Raw genomic sequence first — 24674 nt, 5'->3', positions numbered from 1 at the left:
CAGGCATGCAGCCAGAGCAGGGGTGCAGTTCCAGGGATGAGCTATCATGGATACTTGCACAGGAGCAAGAGGGGAAGGAGAGCATGTAAGCAGCAGCTGCACAGGCACCCTAAGGCCCTCTCTGAGAAGCAAAGGGGACAAAAGTAAAGAAAAAAAAAAAAAGAAAAGGAAAAGCTGAGTTCAAAAGGCCAAGGTTAAAACCTGAAGGTTTGAACTTGGCTCTAGCCAGAAGCACACATAACTTACACTCCAGATTTTACACTATCATCCTAAAACTTCTGAAATTTCTACCTCCCCTCAGGTCCATTTATTACCTTTTTCTCCTCTGATTCTGCATTTCCTCCTATTATCACGATCCCCACCTTTCAGACACATGACATGGCAATAGGTTTCATTCAACAGTATTACCTTTATTTTCTGGTCCAGGGCACACTCTTGTATGGCATCTCCCATAGATGATGCCTCAGGAGGAGCGAGATAATTCTGGCTTCCTCAGCAGAGGGGAGCCTCCAGCCTCCGTGAGGTGCTGGCATAGCTGCCAGACCTTCTCCCACCCCAGCTTTGCCAGGACAGCTCCAGCAACACCCTCTGGGGTAAGCCAGCCTGCCCCAGGCCCGCAACATTGGGTCCAGAGATGATGCAGGATGGTGTCAGGGAAAAGGGTCTTAAAATCCATTTTTACAAACCATGTAAAACAGCAAAACTACCCAGAGCTGGTTAGCTGAACAGCAACATTTCGTGCATTTATTACTAATGGTCTACCCAACCCAGTCCCAACTTGAGATTTTATTGTTTATGGGCACAACATGTTCATTTTATGGGAACAGACCTGCTCTGTGCTGGGAGACTTCCTGCAAGCAACTGTGGTGTTAATTTAGAAGATGGCATTCTTCCCAAACAGTCATTATTAAACCAATAACCCTATATTACCTCCAGCATCAAGGGGCAATGTGCTGTTGGAGGCAAGACAGAACAAAGGTCCTAGCGATAGTAATTGCAGAAGGGCTTAGGGGCTGTTCTCTTCAGGGAACAGAGGGAGATGCAGCCTGGCCCAACTCCAGAGTGTGTGGTTTTAAAGATCCTCACTTAAGTTGTATTGTGTTGATGTGCAGAGTTAAAGAGCTGCCACTTCTGCACCCATGCCTGGCTGAGTTACAGGAACTATTTTCAGCATCTCTGCCAGAAACGACATCTCTCATGACTTTTATCATGGAATGGGTGTGTGTTTGTAATCAGCTTGGAAAATCTGTTTCTGAGCTTAATTCTAAAGCTTCATCTTTGCTAACAGAAACAACTGTACTCGGTAACACAGGCTACCCGCCCTTCAGAAGCATGGGGAATGATTTGCTGTCCTGGAAAATTGGTCACAGCATAAGCCCACAGGGTTTTGCAACCTCACTGTTTGATGCCTTTGGTTTAAGTGCTGAACACACTGTACAAACACAAATAGGCAGCCTGAACTGGGAAGTCTTCTACAGTGCTAAAATGCCAACCATTTGGATAACCCTGTACTCTAATCAGTAGTTCGTGCAGTAATTTTATCAATTCACAGTGGGAGGCAAGAGGTTAATGCCAAGGTCAAAAACACTACAGAATTCATGTCAATTCTTTCAGTTCTGGCAATCTTAAGGATCAACTTGAATGTTCCTGCAGCCAACTTGCTCAAGAAACATCTTATTTAAATGCCTTTGCAAAATGTCTTTGTGAACAAACCAACCATATAGGCTTTGCAAGGGCAAGGATGTCAGCCACCAGCCTAAGATGGGGCAGACCAGTCATAAATGCATTGCACAGTGGTTGCAGATAGCCTTGCCATCACTGGGGAATGCAACTGCTTACAGATACAGTGCAACCAAACTGATGGAAGCTGTTCCTCAGGGCTTTTTTCAAAGGAATCCCAAAATTTGGTCCTCCCAAGGTGCTTGGAATGCAACATATCCATATAGCAGTCTATCTCGGTCTGTACTTCTGCAAGCAAATGGGTTAATACATTTCCAATCATTTGGTTTGGCCTAAACAGAGTATCAGCAGTTTTTGTCTAGCTGTGTTTCTTCAACAGGAAGATCATTAAGTAAACAGTTTGCCTAGAGAGGCTGGAATTTCCATCACTGTCTAACCCATTCCTACATCTTGCCAAACATCTGGCAGGAATGAGTTAGGGAACCTTACTTTTCCATGAGGCAGGGTGGCAGGCTTAAACACATCTTGAGGTATCTTCTAGTCCTGCCTCTGATAGTTTGCTGTCTAAATCAAACTGTTCTGGGATCACACATTAGAAACGCATTGATAGGGCTCTGCCATGCAGCTAATGACAATGCCTAAGCCCCTTGAATCTTTCTACATGACATAATTTCTGCATGATTTGTGTATTTCACAATCATGAAGGCATTTTGCCTCCATTAAAGAATCCACAGCTTACAGACAGGAAATTGAAATTTTTTTAACATCCTTTACCCCAGGTGAGAAGGCTGTACCAAACCCAAAAATAGGTCTCAAGTCACCAGGCTTAGCCTCCCTCCTTGCTTTGGACTGAAGAGTAGTGCCCCACTCCACGATATCTTCGAGGCCAGTTGTTGCACAGACAATGATCCCATCACAGACAGCTGCCCAGATAAGCGACCCTCAGCCCACTGCCACTGTGCCCTATGGCTCTGCCAACAACACTGGGATCCCTCAGCAAATTCGAGGTTTTTGTTCTCATCTTTAGCACCCTCCTGGGTTCCCAAGCCAAAGACCCAATAGAAGTCTCGTTTTTCATGTTTACAACAAGCTGCACAAGAGTTATACTTGGGACTGTGAGGTTTCCTGCCCAACTCCCAGTCTTAAGAATCGAGAAGTCTGAAAGCCAAAACCTGTTCCTGCAAGCAATGAGAATGACAGTCAACATCACAGCTGTAGGACTTGACTTCAAGTGCAGGAATCACAGTCTAGCCCATTGCCTTCACATAACCATACACCACCAATTGCTGTGCACATCCCTGGAAATACAATATAGAGAACAGCTATTTCTGTAAGATTTTTATTAAAAATACAGTCCACAAAGCAGATGCCCCATTCTCAGACATGACTGGCAGTGTCTGGGCATCCTGCTTTGCTACCAGAGGGGGCAGCTCAGGACTGCAAAGCCATTTATTTAGCAGCAGAAAGCCTTTCACAAGTGTCAGCATCCTGCCTTATACCAAGAGGCCTGATACCTGCTCAGGACAGCCACAGCTCTGTTGCATCATTGGAAGCAGCTTCCAAAAGGTCAATTTATTGGAAAACTAAAGGATCTTCAGAGAAAGGAGTAACAGTGGCAGGAGCAAACAAAATGGGCAATTTCTTACTTCCTCTTGTTTGAACAAACACGGAAGTCTTTCTTCCGGGGCCATACAGACGTTCTGAAAACTCCATTAGCCAAATTAAAACAGTGGTAGGTCATGTAGATTGTACATATGGAAAAAAAAGAGAAAAATTATGCTGAAGTACTGTATCTTAGTTAGAAACCATACCTGCAGGATTTACTAGGAGCAGTAACTCATACCTTTTCCTTCTTAGATTACAGGCACCACAGAACGAATTCAGCATAAGGTACAGAGCTTTTACTATGCAAACACACTTCTCACCCATTAAAAAAATAGATTAGAGGAAGATATAAACATCTTATTTATTAAATCAAATAGAAATGCAAAATATATTTTACATGCCTTACATGGAAAAGAGATGAACTTCCAAGACTGTAAAAGCAAGACTGTGTCAGTTGACACGCAGGAAATAGGAACATTATAAACAGTCACAGAGAGGAGGAAGGACTGGGGGGAGATGACATGGGGATTATGGGCAGTTCCTCCCCACTCTGAGAAAGATTTCCTAAAAACAATAATGGAGTTTATGCTGAGCAAGCATTAGAAGCCTGAAATTAACTTTAACATACACTTATTTTGGAGGAACTTGTCTAAAGAAGTACAATCGGCTAATAACTAGTCAAAACAATGGTCTAAATTATGTATAACATATTCATTAAGTGGACACAGGTTTATTTTTTGAGTATACCATACTCATATGAAAGACACAGGTTTATTTTCTGAACATCAATAGGGTCAGTAGGAGAATCAGAGACACCAAAAAAAGCTTTTAAAAGCTAGATCGATACACAGCCACATTCTGCGTGACTCTTCTATTTCAGAAAAGGAAAAACGGATGATAAATAGAACTATTTTTCTAAATATTTTAATTATTTTGCCATCCTCCAACTCTTCCTCCCTCCTACACACAATTTCTTGGAAGCTGAAATTACACTCAACAACAAATACAAAGCATACACCAATAGTATAGTCCACAGTTTTTCTAAAGAGTCAATAGTCCAGCAATTTTAAAGTGATCTATGTGCAAAAAATAAACAAATTAAAGAGTTTCTTAAAAAAAAATAACCCATTGCAGCCTTAACTTCTACTTAAAAAAAAAATATATGAGGATTAGCACTAAGTTTCTCAGTGGAGGACAGATCAGTAACTGCAAGTATTCTGCCTAACCTGTGACTTGGTGTTGTAAAACTGTCAACATCCCAAGTTTACTACCTGCTGGCAAGTGGAAAACAGACCATATCCCCATGAGAAGTAGGAAAACCACTATTCATAAACTGGTCTTCTGATATACATAAACATACGGTGCAGGTATGTATTCAGAGACTGCTACCTACAGCTGAGAACAGTCCTCCCAGCATGACTAACAGTAAATTATTAACAATAAAATGTGCAAGACTCCTAAGAGCAGTATTTGAAATGTTCCTGCCTGCTCAATGCCTCTAGGCCTAAACTATCCCCTCATTAATAGTGGTGTGAGTCAGGGCAGCTCTGGTGAAGTTACAGTAGAAATCACTGTGCATGAGGATTTCTGTGAGAAGAACAGTCCCTTAAACTACAGACTAGTTCAGTCCTGACCACACTACAATAGGGAATTGTGTTTAAACCATGAGTAATCATGCAATCATCTCCCAGCATAGTACTTCTTTTCTGCACACATGGAATGTAAATGACCGAGATTTACAACTGATGATTTTGCAGATTTAATGGATTATATTTCTCTAATGGTTCTGGCAATGCAAACTCAAGTTAAAAAAACAACATTAAAAAAAAAAAAAAAACCAAAAAAAACCAACAACAAAAATCCCACACTCACTGCTGTCTGTTTTTTTCTTTATTTGATGACTGATCTAGCACACAGTTAGGGTTTGCTAACAGTGTGTAAGTGTTCAAAGACATCAAATTACTTGGGCTGGGGTGGGAAGAAGGGTGCTCTTATGGTAAAGTCCAGGTGTGGAAGACACCACAACAGGTGATAAAAATCATGTTTGAGTAAATCAAAAATCTTATGTCTGTCATTAGTCCAGTAAATGAAACAGACACCCCAGGTCCTAATCAAGGGCTATGAAAAAAAACCAATCAACTCATAAAACACCTCGAGTTTCCCAGATGAAAACTCAGAAGAGCAAAATATGAGCACCAAAGTCACTTGGTGTTTAATGACTTTCCAAGTCACCTTGCAAAAAACAGTTCAACTCTCAAAACTATCCACAACTTGAATGCCAAGTGGCTGTATTCTCCCTTTTACCACCCACTGCTGCATGTGACAGAGGAGTTATGGAATCTGAGGGGGAGATCAGTTGCAGGAAGGTGACCAGTCTTTGCTTGAGTAAAGGAGCAACACACCAGACCACAGAAGGAATCTCACCCAACAACATGAGGCCTTGAGGATGAAGAATGACACAAACCATTGAGGTACTGGAGCATGTCCAGAGAAGGGCCATGGAGCTGCTGAAGGGTCTGGAGCACAGGTCTTATGAAGAGCAGCCGAGGGAGCTGGGGTATTCAGTCTGGAGAAAATGAGGTTTGGAAGGGATTTTATTGCTCCCTACAACTACCTGAAAGGAGGTTGGAGTGAGGTGGGGGTCAGTCTTTTCTCCCAGAAGCAACAGGTCAGGCGGACACAGGTTCAAGTTGTGCCAGGGAAGGTTTAGATTATTAGGAAAAATTTCTTCACTGAAAGAGTGGTCAAGCATTGGAACAGGCTGCCCAGAGAAGAGGTGGAATCACCAGCCCCAGAAGCATTCAAAAAAAGCACAGACGTGGGTTTTACGGACATGGTTTAGTGGTGGATTTGGCAGTGTTACGTTAATGGTTGAACCTGATGAACTTAAAAGTCTTCGCCAACCTAAACAATTCTATAATTCTATGAAACCACATACCTTAATGCAGGGAAATGGTGGTTCCGGTGCAGTTCAAATCACAGCCAAACTGTTTTTATTTGCCAAGGATGGCTAAACACTAACAACACAATTCAGTGTGTGCTTCAAGTGCTGTTAGACACATACCATATACAACATTTAGCCTTGGTTTTCCTCCCCATAATGCACTAAAATAAAACCAGACCTTAAGGAATAACTTGCATAGTAAGAAAAGGTCATCAATTTAATCATTAACTTTAAGCAGGCAAGCAAATTTGTAAACATTCAAAAGCGGCAGCATCCAAGTTACAAACAATTTAAGGAAAAAAGAATTGAGATTATTAAGGTTCTTTATCCTCTCAAAAATTTTGGAAATGATCTTTTGAAACACTGCAAACATTGAACACTCAGTTATACCTCTTCTAATCCTGCTAGCAGTCCTGCCTTCCAACGAATTCTGCTTTCTAAAACACGTCTCACAATTGCTGTACTTTTTAGCATCTGCCATTTGGAAGTCAGTTATCAGAGCATTTCACCTCCGTCTAAATCCCATTAGCAAAGGGAATGCTTGTGTCTTGATTCAACACCTCCTTAACTTCTGAGGGCAAAGCATCAAAGAGGTGATCTTCCACTACCAGCCCACTTTTCCTGAGAAGCTGACACTGCCCCAGCGTAACTGGCAGACGGTCCAAGCAGTTTCCCTTCAGTTCCAGGTAAGTCAGCTGCAACAGCTGACTTACTTTATCTGGGATTGAGGTAATACAGTTTTGTCCCAGACTCAAAGTCCTCAATTTAACACATTTAAACAACTGTTTTGGCAAAACGTCGACTTTGTTTCCTGTGATGTGAAAATGTTGAAGATTTTGAAGCAAACCTATTTCCACTGGAATCACCGCAATTGAGTTGAAGCTTACATCTAAACACCTAAGTTTCTGTAAACTGAACACTGCGGCAGGTAAGGTTTCGAGTTTGTTATTTGAGAGATAAAGAGACTCCAAATTCTTTATGTGGGTAATGGAGGAAGGAATGCTAACTATTTTATTGTGCCACAGCTTTAAACAAGTCAGTCTTTTTAAATGCTGGAAACTGATGATTTCTTCAATTGTGCGTATGCTATTTGACTTTAAATCCAGTTCCTGTAAGTTAGAAAGACTGAAGATGGCATGGGGAATTCTCTCCAGTTCACAGTTCTGCAGTTCCAACTCCGCAACATTAGTCATTTTCTTAAGGCTATTGAGTACCACAAGCTTAGTGCCATCATTATGAATGACTAGTTTTGTCAGATGTGGTGCTACATCTGTGATATTGGGGGGAATTTTGGTCAAATTGCTCTTCACGTGGAGAATTTTAAGGTGTCTCAACTCTCTAAGAGATTCAAGCCCTATCATTTTATTGTTTTCAGAGTTCAAGTTGCCTATCAAGTACAATTCACGGAGGGTTTTGAGCAAATACACCCACGCAGGAATTTCTGCAACATCTGTGAATTTCACATGAAGGCATCTCAAGTGGTCCCGGAGGAAGCTGAAGGCCGTCTGCTCGACCTTTGCAGGGCAGTGGTACAGATGAAGCTCCTGAAGATTTGTCATCTGGGAAATTTTGGCTGTAATTTTTGCTTCAGGAATCAGCTCCAGTTTCAACACATCCAGATCCGTCAGATCAAACACTGCATCCGGGACCCCCGACAGCATGAAGAGGTGCAGCTCCTGCTTGTCCTGGGCATTGCGGGAAACATGTTGCCGAAGCTTTTCATAAGTCCATTCATGGTTTAAACTAATGCCACGTAGTTTGTTCTCGCTCACCTCTGACAAAAAGACACCAAATCGCTTAGAATACAGCTGGTCATACTGATCTACCATATGCAAGAGAAATGCAAAATCATTTTTGACATCAGGGATATCACTGAAGCTACTCTCTTCTCTGACCTTTTCAAAAGAATATTCTTTTAAAGGTATTCGGACCAGCCAGAAAAGTGTGTAGAGGCAGATAAAACCATACACACAAATGAGGGAAATATAGCTGATAAGCAGCTTCTTCAGCATATAAGCCATATTGTGTGTACATTCAAACTGTGTGTAGCCAATCAGATGTTCCACTTTTGGGTTGCAAATGTGTTCAAAACTAATGGTGTTGACAAAGTTCGCAGTATAGCAGAGTATAAATATGAACTTGACAGTCTTGATGACAGTCTGGCCAACATAGAGCTTATAAATCAGATCACTGTCTTCCACGTGAGCCCGGAACTTACGGACTTTCTCAAACAGTGCTTTGGCTTGTTCTCCATCTTTCTTATCTAAAATCGTGACGCTGGGAATCTCAATCATCGGCTTGTCAGCTGAAAATTTGAAGCCAGATTTGGTTATCATGGGAGTGCTAGCACTTGGGCTTCCTTCATCACTGCTAGTGGAAACATACTTGGGCAGGGACTGGGCACCAGTTAACCTCTGTTTGTTCTCCTCGGAGTCCTCACATGCCGTTTCGGACAATGCTTTTGTAGTCCAAGGGGACTCAAAACACTTCCCCAATATAGACACAAAATGCTCAATTTTTGAGCAAGTCTTGGGATACTTGAACCAAAAATTGCTACTGACTATCAAAATGATAGTATGGATGAGAACAAGATAGGGAAAATACTTTGAGTACCATGGAAGAGCCAAATGATAGCACATCTGGTTAATAAATATGTACTGCTGAAAATCCAAATTTGTTTTACGGCCTGAGGAATCTTTCTGCTCCTTCTTCAGTTCCTGACCTGATTCAGTGGATTGATACTGAGAAGAGGTAGCTCCGCTCAGAAAAATGTCAGGTCTTACAGTAGTACTTTCAAAGGAAACAGTTCTCATTGATGCTTCTTCTCCTTGACCAGTGGTTGTTTCAACAGTGGTAAAGTCAGCCTTTCCTGATGTATCAGGCTGCACTTTTGAATTTACAGTAGACTGCAAAACTGGCAAGCAGACCACCTGGTCTTTTGTCAGCTGCATGGTTCCAGCAAAAATGGCAACCATTAACATAACAACAGCAAGATAATCCATAAATACATCCCACCATGGTTTCAAGATACGGTAAGTTGGCTGGATGTCATTGAGCGATGCAACTTCTGCAAGGGTAAACATTCCTACAAGAGAACAAAGACAAAATCAGCATTGTCGACTGGTGAGATTATAGTATGTGAAAAGTAAAATGCTGTAGCTGATATGTATTAATAACAAGAAATGCAATGACAGACTATGCTGCACAAAATTCAGTTCTGTAAAAATGGCTACTTGAGTAGCATACTTGAGTTGGATGGAGCCCTGAACAACCTGATCTAGTGAGTGACATCCCTGCCCATGCCTGGAGCATTGGAACTAGATCATCTTAAGGTCCCTTCCAATACAAACCATTCTATGATTCTATGATTGCATCAAATGGTACTGTATGCGTTTTTCTCCTCCAATTAAATTCAACCCAGCTAACCAGGAAAAAAACCCCCACAACTTTCTCTTAACATAATGGGGAAAACATTTTTTCAGATTATCATCACAGCCCAGTGATCATAGGAAGCTGGTTAGTGCAAGTAGCACAGGAGCAGACTGCAAGGCTTTCACTTTATGTTAAACATATGCACTGTGAGTCAAAGCAGCAAACTGATCATGTGAGAATCCAAACATCTTTGCAGCTTTAAACTGATTGCTTTGCTTTTTGTTTTGACAAAATATAGAGGACTCAATTTATCAGCTTTTTAAAAAAATAAGCTTCCTGTGCAAGCAGGATGTGGTAAAATCATCATTTTAACTGCTGAACTTATGACCCAAATTTGCCACTTCTAAAGAAAAATATCTAGCTTATGTACACACATGCAACAGGGAAGAAGACAGGATGTACATTATCAAAGAGTACAGCCCCCTTTGCTCGGGAGAAGAAGGGCTTAGCAGAGCACAAGGAGATCAAAGCAGGCAGTACTAAGATATATTAGATTTATTATTTTTAACTTGTAGCATACCAGTTCATACAGAGCTGCACCTTACACACCCTAAAAGACAGTGTCACAGGCAATGTACATACAACATGATAATTATTTCTAGAAACCAGACATTTCTATATGCAGAACCCAAATATCAGCCTCCGCCTATATGGCCAAAGGCATGCACGAACACCCCTCCTTCCCACACCAGTGCAAGCAGCTCCCATATCCTCGTCTGTGGGAAAGGCCAGTGGTCCTCTTTACTGGCATGGAGCTCACGATGAAAGCATCTCCTCCAACACAGAGAGGGATCCTGGTCCCAGCCTCCCACACTCTGCTCCCAGAAGCTTTTACTACTTTTGCATACCAAGCCTGGGATCTGGTGAAAGCAGCCAGATAGGAGAGGGCTTTATCTCACTGCAGCACTCATCTCCATTGGTGCTCTTGGCGCAGTTGCCAAAACTTAGAAGTTAGGGCTCAGTTTCTCAGGGAACCAGCAGAAGGAGCTTCCAGCTCTCACTTTACTTTCCAGTGGGGAAATGAATGGCAAATACTCCTCCCTCATCAGTAATACAAGCTGTCGAGGTCTTACAGTTCTCCCAGCTCCACAAGAGCTTCCTCCCAGCAGCATGGTTCCTGAGCCTTTTCCCACACACCTCCCCAGGGCTGTAGTTGCTGTAGAAAGTGCTGAAGCACAGACCAGTAACACACCCTACAGCTATCAAAGCCTTGCAGTGCCTTACTTGGGAGTTAGCTACAAACTCCCAACTCCTTTAATGTCTCCCAGTGCTTACCTACACTGAGTCACAGCATGACTGCTTGCCCTAGAATTGTTATCTTCAACATTTAAGTAACAGTGTGCAAATGAACAGCATTAGTCATTTGTGCTAGTGTGAACAGATAGATATAAAGGATCCTCCAAACTCCTAAAGCCCAGCTGTCACCTGCTCAGGACAGGAGAACCACAAAACAGCAGCAGAGGTGACTTTTTTCCCTGCATGGATTTTTTTTCCTAGGAAGCTCTTTAGAAGGGATAGTCTCAGTCTCCAGACTATTTTTGCTGTGGTCTCACCTACACTGGCTGCCACAAGAACTTCTCACCCACTGGTTACTAGTGCAGTAGTTCAGCAGGAGAGCAAAAAGCCAAACGCATAACAAGGGCAAGTCCTGCACACACCCAGCTGCTCACACAGCTATGCCATGTCCAGGGAGAGGAGGGCAAGCAGGATGGGAAGGAGGAATGAGTTGACTGCTCTAACAAACACAGGTAGCTGCTACTGCATGTTCCTCTGGGGCTAGCCTTTCCCTCAACTTTGCACTAGCTAATTACGTGGGAAGTTACTTTGCGGTTTGGGGCACAGCCTGCAGAATTCCTTTCACAGAATAAAGGTGATTTTTTTGCTTCTGCCATGAGAACACATGGATAAAATACTGAAACCCAAGCAGTGCAGACATAACCGCTCTAAACAAGTGAAATAATGGACAGAAATAACAAAGCACAAAGTTGTTCCAGCTAAAGACTTAGAAAGAACAATAAAAAAAGAATCTAAAGCTAAAAATCGCCTCTACCAGACCTCTGTCTTGCACAAACAAAATGCTTTCCAAAAAGGTTAGGAGACACAACAGAGCCTGTGTGATCCTCTTTGTAAGGCAGTAGGCAGCATGGTGTAACAGGAGCTTTACACCAAGAAGTACCACATTCAATGTTCTCAACATGTCTTTTCTTTCAAGTTACTGATACTCACAGAAGAGCTGCTGTTTTGGCAGAGATTAGCAATTATAAAACACAAAAACCTCCTCTGTGGCATTACTAACACTGTGTTCCATAAAAGACAGGCAGACCTTTCTCTAGCTGGCAAAAATCAATTCCAAGAGCTGAAAACAGGTTTCTGTCTTCACATGTCTAAAATGTTTAAATGCTCTAAGTCTTTAAAACCAAAATGAAAAACTATAAACCTACACACAGTATAAGACACATTCTGACAGGCTGCAAATAAATCTGATATCTTCTCTCTTAAATCCATCATTACACGTAGTGGTGTTTGATTTTATTAAACTAATAACCATATAAGTTAACTTTTATTATATTTCTGCACATGCTTAAAAATCAAACAATTAAGAGGTACTCAGAGCAACGGGTCTGTACTGTATCATAATGGGTTTGGGTTTTCTTTATTCCACAGCTGAATTTAAACTATTCAAAGCTTTCTAAACCTGCTTTTAAACCCTGATGTCAGGAATATTCCTTGGAGTAGGTAGATCGTATTTTCATCACAAATTTTCAACTCTTATTTTAGAAATGCCAGACTGGGGTTTGGGTTTCATTATAAGCTGCAATGGTAACACAGAAGTAAGGAAAAAAGAAAGAAAAAAAGGATGCAAATGCCAGTCTGTGTCTGGCAGGCAGAGCCTGCAACACCCTGCCACAGGTGGCCCCCCCCAAGACTAGCGCATGGTCTACTCCCAACCCTGATACAGAAGAACTCTGTAAGCAGGTAGCTCAAACTGAAATGTTAACATTTCTGATGTCTCACGGTGAAAACATGCATTTATTTCAGCCCTTTTCCAAATGGACCCTGAGGCTCAGCAGAACATGGGGTCTTGACAAACCAAGATCCCAAGAGACTCAAACTAGAAAACTGTGGTTCTTGAAGAGAAATATTTTTTAATTCCCAACATGGACTTTAAGGATAGCCTCCTTTTTAAAATACCATATTTAGTTTAGTTTTAATAAGCACAGATTTTAATTCAAGCCTATTGCAGCCTATGATCCTTAGGGCTGCACAGCCACACAAGGACTTTTCATTTTAACAAATAATCTTTTCCTCCCAACCCCTTTGTCTCCAGTTCTGTAACTTGGATGATGTTCTAGCATAACATTAACTTCTCCAAGCTCCATCCATTAACTTTCTACCTACTGGGTGTATGCTCTCTCCTGAACAAAAAGAAACAAAAAAAAAAATCTCTAGCCTAAATAAATGCAACTGTTCTAAGTACAGCTGTTTCTTGCTACCTTCTAAGATTTCAGGTGGAAAAACTTGAAATTCTAAAAGCAGTGTGGTAGTTTGACCTGGACCTGTAGAATTAAACCCACTTTGTTCATTTTGCAGTTATACAAGTTACAGTGGGAATGGAATGTCAAGAGGAAAAAATTAACAATGACAATAAAATTGTTACATGCTCATGTTAAATCAGCAAGGGTAGCAACTAATTTCATAAATCATTCCTAAAAATTGTAATAATTTCATTAGTTTGAAAGAAAAATTACAATAGAAAGAGCTCAGAATATGATTAGCTTGGTGAATTTCTGACATATTTCAGGCTATAAATGCTGAAATACAAAATGGACATATTGGGGATATTTCCTAAGAAACTGTTCTAGCTTAAATACAGAAGTTAGCGGAAAAGGAAGCAGCAGACTGGTATGTCACTAATGTTTATTTACATCCTACTTCTTCCTGTACTCACAGATAACAACTGTCTGTCCTGTAAGTCACTGGCCCTCCTGTCTTAAAAGCATATTTAAAGTTAAAGCAAATTCAAAGTCAAAACAAACAAATAAAACACGAACTGCAGCATATGATCCACTCAATTTACTCTCAGGTTCCCAAGACTCTGAACAAGTCCACTTTGTTTCAGGAAACAAAAAGATTCCTGAATTCGCCTTGTCACTGCAACTGGTAAAGAATTTTCTAAAAAAACCTCAACATTTCTAGTTGAAAACAAAAAGTGCTACCATGAACAAAATTGTTTTCTCCCTTCCCACAGGAAATTAAGTTTTCCCATAACTAAAAGGCTGTGCTAGTTTGCTTTTGATCATGTGACCATAGGTTTAAATTTATTTTCACTGTATATTTTGTTGTCTCTTTCCACCAACCGTTTCTATTTCCCTTTTCTACCTCTGAAGGCAGACTATTAGACATTAATGAGATAAGAATGGATTATGAGATTCCTGTTAGCCAGGACCCTGCAAATATCAGTTGTTCCACACACAATCTGCACACGTCAAAATGATGGCATTATCTTTTTTTTTCTTTTCTTCTCCAAAGAATCAAGTGTAAGGAGCCCCAGAACCCTTGTGAAATTATGCATAAAGACATACAGAAAAGCCTACGAATGAGCATTCTGAGCATGCTGACACATTCATTTTTATAGTGTTTCTCTACCATATGAAGTGTTTTGCTACTTTTTCAGTGAGGAAAAGTACTGCAGAACATTAACACCAGAAAGCAAGGTTGAGAGTGGCTTATGTTATCAGATACTTCCTGATTGGTGCTTTTGTCTCTGAAAAATCAGAAATAGATTTAACATAAAAAGTTTCACAGAAAAAGATTTTCATTATATTTTTCCACCAAATTAGAATGATAAGAATTCCCTCTCACTGTTTCTTCCCTAAACATCTGACCGCAACCAAATCTACTCATTTTAAAATCAATCTGAAAGATCTAGGTTGATTTATTTTTGTTTGGCTATCCCATAATGGATGATAACTGAACAAGGAAAAAGGAACGAACACAAAGCTGAAAGGAGATTTCCTACAGAAAAACATGTCAAGTAAGTTTCCAATAGCTTTTATTTATAATTAAATCTCATTAGATAAATATATATGGAAACATATGATGCTGTTATTTGATAACACACTTAAATGATTAAGGAGGAATCATTAGCACTACTCATACGCTCATCATTTGAGAAACAAAATCAATGTAACAAAAAACTCCCACATCATCCATATCCCCAGTTCCCCCATCCCACTGCCCAAATTGCACAGCTATAATTTTGGACTTTCCCTTAAAGGGAACATATAATCTCTGATATAGTCTGCAAATACAATCTCCAGTTAAAGAATCAACACCTTCATGAGCAACACAAACCTCTCTGACAGTAACTTGCTAAATGAAAAATTATCAAAATCTAATTTCTCTCAGACTGCATACAGAAGTATTAGGCTTCAGTAAGATGGAGACAAAAAATAAGTTTCTTTACCTAATCAATGTCAAATTAGTACCACTTACAAAAATGAAATCTACAAAAAAACTTTTTTCTTTTTTTAAAATCTTCAAAAATTCTGCCCTTCAAAGCTGGGCTTTTTCAGGTTGTATAACACTCTAACTTACTTTTGGATGCTGCTATTTAAGTGTTTACATTGAATCTTCCTTGTTTACCAGCTCTTTGAAGGTCTAGTGCTACACATCACTCCTACACAGATGGTTTTGTAATCAATGTGATATTTAAAAAGCAGTATTAGCAGCCATTATTTCCCTAACAATAAACTGTCAAATCTTACCTCATTCTTGCCTTGCTGTAAATGACCAGAGAGGTCTGTTTAAGGATGATTTCCCAAACAGGAGCCCAATGTTATATTTCTGAGTAGCTCCCCAAAATACTCAAGGATTATTAACACTATTAAAGCTCCCCAAATCCCCCCCGAAGATTATTAACACAATTATCTGTGTATTTGCTACATCAAACTCTGTGTCTACAGAGCATAGAAAATTAGCAATTTCCCACTCTGCCTACTGCAGTACTCCTGAGATGCTCTTACAAGACAGCTGCTTTGACCAGAAGTCCAAGCTTCAGTTTTCACTGACATTTATTCCCAGGCTTCAGAGTGCAGTGAAGGCACCAAGGATCTTTCAGAATACAACTTGTTGGTTTTTGACCTTGAAAACCTCAGAGAGGCCCTAAGCTGAACATTCAGCAACACTTCTCCATCTTTACTTCTCACAGGTTAGCAGCAGAGACCAGAAAGAGCATGAAAGAAGAGATGGGAGAAGGAAATAAGTCTGGAGGGAGGTCCATGAGCATCCCTTCTCATGGGTCCCTATAGCTGGTAAAGAGATCAGTATTATATGTGTTACAATTGAAGTCAGTTAATCACATGTGATTTATAGTTATAAAACAAACCTCCCAGCAAGGCAACACGCAAGAAAACAAAAGAAATAGTTAATGAGGCTAAACCCCAGCAGGGTAAATCCTGAACTTATATGCTTTTCATACCTGTAAGTAACCACCCACGAACACCCAGGCATTTGAGGGGCACAACTGCCAGAACAGAAATCCTCCAGCAGAGTAGCAAGGACCTTGCAGATGAAGGCAAAGAACACACCTCAGTGTACCCTGGCACATGCGCTCCCAACCTTACACTGCTGTTACAACCACTGTTACTTATGCAATGCCAATTCATCCTTCTTTTATCTGAGGCAGCACACCCCCAGCAACCCAAGTCACACCACCAAGGCTGAGTGATCAAATTTCCAACAGCATTTTCTGTTTTACCTAGAGCGAGAACAGTGAGAGGACATTTTGTATCTCATTGCACAGAATTCCCAAAACACCCAGACCAGGAATACTGAAAAGACAGCCTAACCTGTGTGTGTAAGACTCCCAGTTTAACACCAAGAATTTCTATTCAAGTGTAAACACACCTGAAAGCTACTGCAGTTGATTCAACCTGTGTTGACATGGATGTACAATGCAATTAAAAGTTACACCGTACAGTTGCTTGCACTCGAGTGTAAACATTTAATCTCTTTGCCATTTCTAAATCTGCTGTTCCCGTATCTTTTAGGCAGTGAGGTTTCTGCAGTGTTTTCACGACCACTATCAGAAGTACAAGAACACACAGTAAACATCTGGCACTTCTAACCAGAGCACTTTGGGAATTTATCCAGTTGCAAAAGCAAGCTGCACCAAAATAAAAGCACATCTGGTAACTCTAGTCCCTAGAGGCTGCTTTTTATCACTAAAAAACTCTAGCAATACAATTTAAAAAATAAATTAAAAGGACTGGAGGAGAAAAAGGCAAAAAATATAGCAAACTTATTTCCATTTTAGTTTAGAAATCTGAAAAACAGAACAGTTAAAAATGGTTTAGATCCTGAGCTATTTATGTAAAAGCCAATTTAAATAGTAAGTCCACATGGCTATAAAGCTTGTTACATGCAATTGTTTTATCTCAGATAGAGATGATACTCAGCGACTCATGCAATTCCTCTGAAAAATTCTCCTTTCTGATCCACAGCCACACACACTGCCAGTCTCTGTCTCATCTTGTTCTGGATTCACTTGGAACCAGAGCAACTTCAAAGTGGTAAGAAATTGAACTTGGCATACACAGAGCTGATAGTTTGGTGATTTTAAGCCACAGAATGTAAAGATACAAATCTTATTACAGGATATATTTGTAGCTCTAACTACACACCCTAAACATACTTAAAGAATAGGAAGGAGTGCCTGTCACAGAGAAAGAAATATGTTGCTGAAGTCCACTTTGCTGTAGATTTTCATAGCCCCTCTTAAGGGCAAAATGACCTCTCCACCAGAAGTCTAGGTTTACTTAATTTCTAAACTGCATTCCCATCTGAATGGAAGCAGGTTTACCAGGTAACTAAAGTAAATTATTTTCAATTAATACTTTCCCCTTCTTTTTATTTTGAATGGACATTGTCAGCAACCTTGCATTGGAACATTTACAGCATCCTCATGGAGATCTAGAGCCAAAAGTAGACAAAAAGTTCCTTTAACTAAAGAACAGACTGTTGTTCCCTGTGTGAGCTGGTTCATCTCTTCAGCCAGCAAACACGGTGACTTGCACTGGGTTACACACTGAACAGAAGTTTCATACAAGATTTGCACACATAGGAGCTACTGTATTTTCCAGTATCTGCAGTGACACTGACTACATCCACTAGTTAAAAGCAACCTAGGAAAGGTCACATAAATTAAAAAATTAAAACAACAAAAGCAAATTAAACAAGTATATACACACAAAAAAAAGCCCCCAGTGACACAACAAGCAACATGTAAACAGGAGCCTCCTACTCGCACATCTGAGTTCCTCTGCTTCTGCCAAGATCTTTTCTGTAGCAAGAGCAGTGGGAAGGTGCATCAAGTGCAGCTGAGAATCAGGATATGAAAAAATATGCTTTAATTCCACCTTTCCTTTTACCCACTATGCTGGTTTGATAAAAAAATAAAAAGGTTAGCTCAATAAATAGGCTGCACCTCAGTTTTTCAAATACACACTCTCTCCAACTCTTTATGGGACAACAGTCAAACTGTGTTCCTACTTAAATGTCACGCAGCTTCTTTTCTCCCTAGAGAGAAGGGGATACTTCCTCACTCAAGCAAAGGGCTAGCTGTCAAGCCACCTCACAGAAACTACTCGAGGTAACAGCTAAGCAGCCTCTGACACCCCCCCCTTCTGTCTCCCCCCACCCTGGGCACACACCACACTACTGAGAGCCTGCTCCCAACCCTACCTGCTCTTTATCAAGCAGAGATCTCCTACGCTTCAGACATCCTGCCAGATGGGTAACAACGATGACTTCTCATGTAAAACTCTGATCAGCAGATGAAGGATGACTTATTAATGTTACCACACTCCTGCCAAGCTTTCAATAGCTGAATCTCCAGTGGTTTCATGCCAGGAAAAATGCCTGCAGCTGAAGCATTTATCCTCAAAGGGATTTATTTAAGTTTACTATACTTCTTTTTCCTCTTCTAAACTTAAGCTGCTTTCTGTAAGAGGTAAGCTATTTGCTTAGTCCATCTAGTCCCATAATTGGTTCAGGGTGTGTACTTCAGTACTTAAACATAAAAAGGAATTGCACTACAACACATATTTTGGAGGCTGTTGTTTTGAAATTTTGCTGATGAGTTCAGGTCACCTCCATTTTTATGCTTTATTTTCTCAAAACCCCATTCAAAATGTTGCCTTAAGGATAGAAAGAATGTTCCAAAAGACTTGCTGTCCTCACTGAGATTGCAGCATTCCTGCTCTAACAAGAAAACTTTCAGCTCTGCAAAAAGGTTCAGTAAGGCTCTGTTGTGTTGCTTGCTGCCATTCACCAGCACTGACAGATCCATACAGCCTCTAATTTAAATATTTACTATTAGTAAATTTATATTACTATTTGACCCAAATGCTCCAGTTGCAATTTAACCTCTGCACTGAGGGCTCTCCTGCAGGGAGTGGGCAGACAACCCTTGCCCCTGAAGGCTCACAATCTAAAAGTGATTATTTGTTAGGCAATGATAAGCATGTTTGTGGCTGTAAAATTCAAAGCAAGAAGCCAAAATCCCTCAGGCTTCCAGAAGAAGACAGAAACAAGGGGGATAACAGCATGATTCAAGTATAATCAAATTTAACATTTTAATACACTACTATCTTTGAGAAGGCTTAACATTATGTCCAGATAAATCCATTTACAGTTACAGCATTGCTATATACTTAGCCTTACTCCTTCCCACTGGTTTGAGGATGGTGCTATCTCAAAAATAAGGCACTAAACACAGCAGATCTTGAAATGTACCTTTCCAGTGAAACAGACAGTGAAGCTTTCCCTTACAGTCAAATTTGTTTCAAAACAGATAATGAAGTTTTCCAGTATACACTTCAACTCAAACAAAATAAAAATACAGAAAAGTATACATTTCACTCAATCTCATCTACAGACAGATACCCCTCCTGTTTCAGCACTTACGACCTTTCCATGATTACTATAGCCTTCCCCACACACCCACAATAAAGTTTCTGGCAGCCACCTTCACAGACATGCAGCCATGTACCATGTCTGTCTGACTTTTACAGCCAATGTGCTATCTGCTTGAACGGCCAAATCAGAAAATCAGTGCAGAGGCAGCTTCCCCTTACTGCAAGTGCTTGCCATTTGAACTTGTTTTAGCAAGTTTCACATCACTTAAGGGTAGCACAATAGCTGCTCCCCAGCTGCTACAGAAATAAATGCAGAGTTGCCCTCTAACTGGAAGAAAACAAAAGAGGTTTTGTTGTTGCCATTGTTTAAGTACGCAGCCAAATCAGGTAATTTTCACATTCTTCAGCAGGCCCCAGGCAGGTCCCCAGGACTCTCTGCAAGAGTGAGGAACCAGCAAGGCAAGTTCAGGACACAGTACTAACATCATAAAGACCTGGCAGAAGAAGGGTCCTTGCCTTCTTCTAAATCACCTTCTAGCCCTTCCATCAGCATGCCAAGATATCAAAAAACAGGGGATATGAGAAGTCTGAGCTTGTGTAAGTACACCACCACTGATTTCAGTACCTTGGTTCTCACTGTGACTTCCATCAAGCACAAGGCAAGGCCTTCAGAAAGAGGTGCAATCCAGCCTCCCTTGCTGCCCTCGTGTCCTGACTCAGGACTTGTCCTAAGGCAATTTCTTCTTTAACATCACTTCTGGCAGTATTTATACAGGCATGTGTGATGCACAGGGTATCACCTATTCAGACACACAAAGCAGGAACAACGGAGAAAATGCTGCTCTTATCTTGTAACACCACCAGAAAACAGCAGTTCCAGTGCAGTGGTGCTGCTGAGAGACCGGACAACTACAATGTTCCCCTCCCACAGGCATGAAGAGACCTCCATGCACTCCCCAGTGATCAGGTGGCACAGCCCTACAGGCCTCAAACAACTTCTCCTAGAACAGGGTAGTCTGGAAGCATCCTACAACTATCAGGGGACAGCAGCGTTTACTTGAGCTTTCGGTTTGCATTTCAAGTTGTTGACTCAACACAAAACAAAACACAACACAGCCACAAATTTCCTACACAGTGACCCGTATCGCGTCACAGCTGAATGCAAGTCATCAGTGATGCAGCAGATCTATTCATAAGTTTGACCGGCATTATTTTAACAAGGTTTTACTCAAGAACATTAGGACAACTAGCCAACCACTTTATTTATATGTTCCTGTTATCTCATCTGCACACTTGGGTTACTGCCTGTGTGGGGGTGTGTACAGCAATAATATACATATGACTACATACCCCTAAGTCATCAGTCAAGAGTTTAGGATTTGTCATGGCCAGACCAAAACGTGAACGCAACCATCCACTTAATTTAAGATAAAGTTTTGTAACAGCCTGTCTTTCACTAATAATTTTGCCTGCCAAACTGTGCCTCAAGTACATTTTTTCTAAATAAGAAAAATTTTATCAAGGTCTAGAACTCTATAACAGTTTTTGTTCCCTTTTAGACTAAACAGCAATTCTAATCTCTGTTTCAAGTTCCTCAAAGGCTAAAACAAAAACCCTTTCTCTTAGATATAAAACCACCAAGCGACTTTGGATTAACAGAGTTTAAGTAAATTATTCCTTTAAGCCTTCATGGGTTTCAGTTTCCCAAGAACAGACTTGCTTTAGGAAGCCAAAGTAAAGGACTGTTCTGTACCCCCATCACAAAGCTTGGGACATCCACGCACAGCACCAACTGACTCAGCAGGAAAGACCCGAAATGGTCTTTCCTTAAGAAGGCAGGTGATGTGCTACTGCTGTAAGCTCTCAATTCTTGCAAAAGGACACAGCCATCTCAGTGCTGACTGTGAAGAAGCCCCGGCTCAGAAGGCCTTTACAGAAATACCAAAGTTGAATCCTTGCTCACCACACATAAGCATGCATGAGATGGTTGTTATCTAGCATTTGAAGGCAAGAAAGAGTAGAGTCAATACAACAGCCAGCTGGCAGGAAGACAGACAGCATTCTTTAGGCTTGATGGAAAGTTGCAGCCTTCTCCCGAAACATGGGTAATGGCTTATTGTGCTGCTTGTTCTGTTACAAGTGGTAGAGCTACTGTTCAGTTAAAACATTCTATACATGACAGACCATTATGGCAATCCTGCTCCTGATTCAGTAGGGGCATCCTGTCTCTGTCTCATCATGCCATGCATCAGATGCTACCACCTTCCACAATACTTGAATTCTATGCTCTATGCTCCTTGCGTCTCCAGCTCCTGGATCTTGGTCAGAATTTCTTCACATTGAAACAAACAAAAAAGTTATTTTTGAACAAAGAACTAGACTCTGCTAGCACTTGAGACTTAAATTGCATAAAAGGTTCAATTTCCTACTCTATATCAAAGCCTTACTGCATTATACATTGTGTAATCCTGTCTCAAAAGGATTATGGTCCAAAAATTCAGTTGAATTGCATCAGATTTCATACTGTATAACACAGCAGTGTTTGAGGAAGGCAAAGTTTCAAGTTTGACCAGTTACAAAATGGAAGAACCTTTAAGTCTCTGCTGTGGGCTAGAAACTGGAATAAATGTTTTATCTTCTACATTAGCTAAACTTTGACCACAGGAGAAATCACAAAGTAAAGTCATACTAAAAAGAGTTTGCAAGTATTAACAGTGTATTGAAATTATTCCTTAATATGTGACTATTCTGAAAACTGATTTAATAATTATATCTTCATCAGGGAGTGTAACTGAGTTTTCAACATACAGTCAATCTGGATACAGCACTTAGTGCTCTGCAGAGACTTACTTGTTGTAACTGGCCATATTCACTGAAACTTGCTTTGTCAAATTAAGAGAAGCAAGTTGTAATAAAGCTTTACTTCCACTCCTAAAGAAAGAAGGAATGACTGGCTGTATATGTACAGGAAACAAACAAAATGAGTAATCATGAAGTGGCTTTAAAACAGAAACAAAGTCCCCACCAAAAATTCAAACAGTCATGGAGGTAAAGGCCAACAGAATTAGACTACAAGATCTCCAGTTATATAAATAAGAGCAGTAATGCTAGTGTGACTCATTTATTAGGGAATCTTTACTGCCTTCAGTTAACAAAAAAATAATGTGATGATGGCATGCTTGAAATTATCAAGTTACATAAAATGATTTCTTGCCTCTGAGTTGCTGTTTGTGAATAGCTGCAATTTGAACAGAAACATGAATAAAGATCCTTCTATTCACTCCCTCACTGTAACACGGACTCAAAACTTAAGTTTTTTAGCAATGAGCAAAAGTATAATCAGAGTAGCATAGAGTATTCAAATTTGCCCAGTGAGACTTGCACTTAAGCTTTTTATTTACGAGATCTACAACTCTATCATCCAAGGCAAGGGTCAGTAAGAAATTACCAACCAGGTAATGTCACCACAGACAGCTACTATAGTCTTCTGTAGTCCTCCTCTGTGACATTTTTCACTGTCAAAGCCACAACAGACTACAGGTCTGATCCTCCAACTCCTAGACAAGGTCTCCCTGACAACTGTAACACCATCTCACCAACCACTGCATGACAAACTATTTCTTCTTAGTAATTTTAAGTCACTGAAAACCCACAGGACATAAAATTATAAGTTACCACAACCATGCCAAAACCCAGCACAGCCAAAACATAGCAGCGAAGTGCAGCTATTTCTCTAGAGATGAAAGCTAAGGGATTTCTAGTGTTTTGTTTCCTCTAATGCACAAAACCAAAATGCCAGCAGCATGCTCCTTGGTAGAAGCCCAAAGACCACTTAAAAGTCTCCATTTTCAAGATGTCTTAGACTACATAACTTATTTCATTACTTTATCCCACCTCAAACAGAGTACAAAAGCAGCTTCAGTTTCCTCTACGATCCGCTCTGACTCTTGGAACTCCTGTGGGCAGACAAGAACACCACGAGTTATGAATGCACTTTGGCATTCACTGAACATCTTTAATTTATGATTTACAATTACATTACAAGATGCACATACACACAAATGTGTCTTACAGATCAAGCCATCTTTCCACAGTTAGCAAATGATGCAATTTATTCAGTCATCACAGTCCAGATCAGACCAGTGACACTGTAAGACATCACACAAGCAGTACAATAGCATGTACTGAAGAACTACTGAAACTCATTTAACAAATAAAACTCATCTCGTAAAAAAAATCCCATGGGAGTCTTTCGCTGCAGTATATCATCTGTGTTTCAGACTCAACATTCCAAAATATTTAGCTTTTTCTACAACAAAGAATCTAACTTGTGTTGGAATGACTACATGCAGGGAAAAATATGGCATTCATACAAAAGCCACAAAATATCACACTTTACTGCGTTTCTTCATGCAGCTCTTAGGAGCTAATTCATAGCATCTATGAACATAGTATTTTCCTCTGTTCAGAGTCCAGTATCCCTACGTGATGCTTTGCCAGATTAGTGCTAGATTAAGCTAGAAAGGCAGCCCAGGGAGGTAGGACCAATCTGTTCCTTTGACAGCCGTGCAGAGCTTCAAAGAAAGACCCACCTTTGGACCACAAATGGCATGACAACAAAATAACCATTCCCACCTACAAGGGCAGAGATGCTAAAATGCTTCATTTTTTTTGCACCTGCTCAAGTTTAAAACTTTTATATTGCATCACCATTTTTCTGATGTTCTTGTTCTAAGACTTCCCTCTCCTCGCAATTCTGCAGATTCATTTGCACCTAGACTCGGGCAGTGCACAGATGTGGGTCACAAGACACATCTGCGAGATGACTGGTTCCAGCAGGTACATGTGTTTCAGTGTGGACACAGTAACAAACACAGAAGAGCTCTCTGCTCTTCACCTGACATCTCAGGAGCATCCTGAAGTAGACATACTGAGGAGATCATGAAAGGGAAGCAGCAGTGAAACAATCCTCACAGCCATTATGCCTGTACCTACACTTCCCCATCAATACTTCCTGTCCACCAGATGCAATTCTCACACACAAATACAGTTGTGGGTGTGCCTGCTGGGCCTACATGCAACCTTGAGAGCAG

General features: G+C 40.6%; 1 protein-coding gene across 9 annotated transcripts in view; it reads right to left on the bottom strand.

Annotated features, from left to right (window-relative positions):
- Positions 1-3621: 3621 nt before the first annotated feature.
- Positions 3622-24674, bottom strand: part of LRRC8D (leucine rich repeat containing 8 VRAC subunit D) — a 51864-nt gene continuing 30811 nt past the window's right edge. For 5 of the 9 annotated variants that reach the window (XM_051802412.1, XM_051802402.1, XM_051802462.1 and 2 more), the window contains 2 exons: positions 23476-23537; positions 3622-9314 (listed from right to left, as the gene is read on the bottom strand). In XM_051802412.1, the coding sequence (XP_051658372.1) occupies positions 6745-9312 (2568 nt within the window). In that variant the 5' untranslated portion in view covers positions 9313-9314; positions 23476-23537 and the 3' untranslated portion in view covers positions 3622-6744. Of the gene's footprint in view, positions 9315-18406; positions 19435-23475; positions 23538-24674 lie in introns of those variants that run through there. The other 4 variants (XM_051802423.1, XM_051802392.1, XM_051802452.1 and 1 more) reach the window with 2 other exon arrangements.

The sequence above is a fragment of the Manacus candei genome, unplaced genomic scaffold (assembly GCF_025592945.1).
Source record: "Manacus candei isolate 608988 ecotype Guabito, Panama unplaced genomic scaffold, ASM2559294v1 h1tg000005l, whole genome shotgun sequence".
NCBI lineage: Eukaryota > Metazoa > Chordata > Aves > Passeriformes > Pipridae > Manacus > Manacus candei.
Note: the sequence above shows the minus strand (reverse complement) of the source record. Positions and strands in the feature narration are given on the sequence as shown.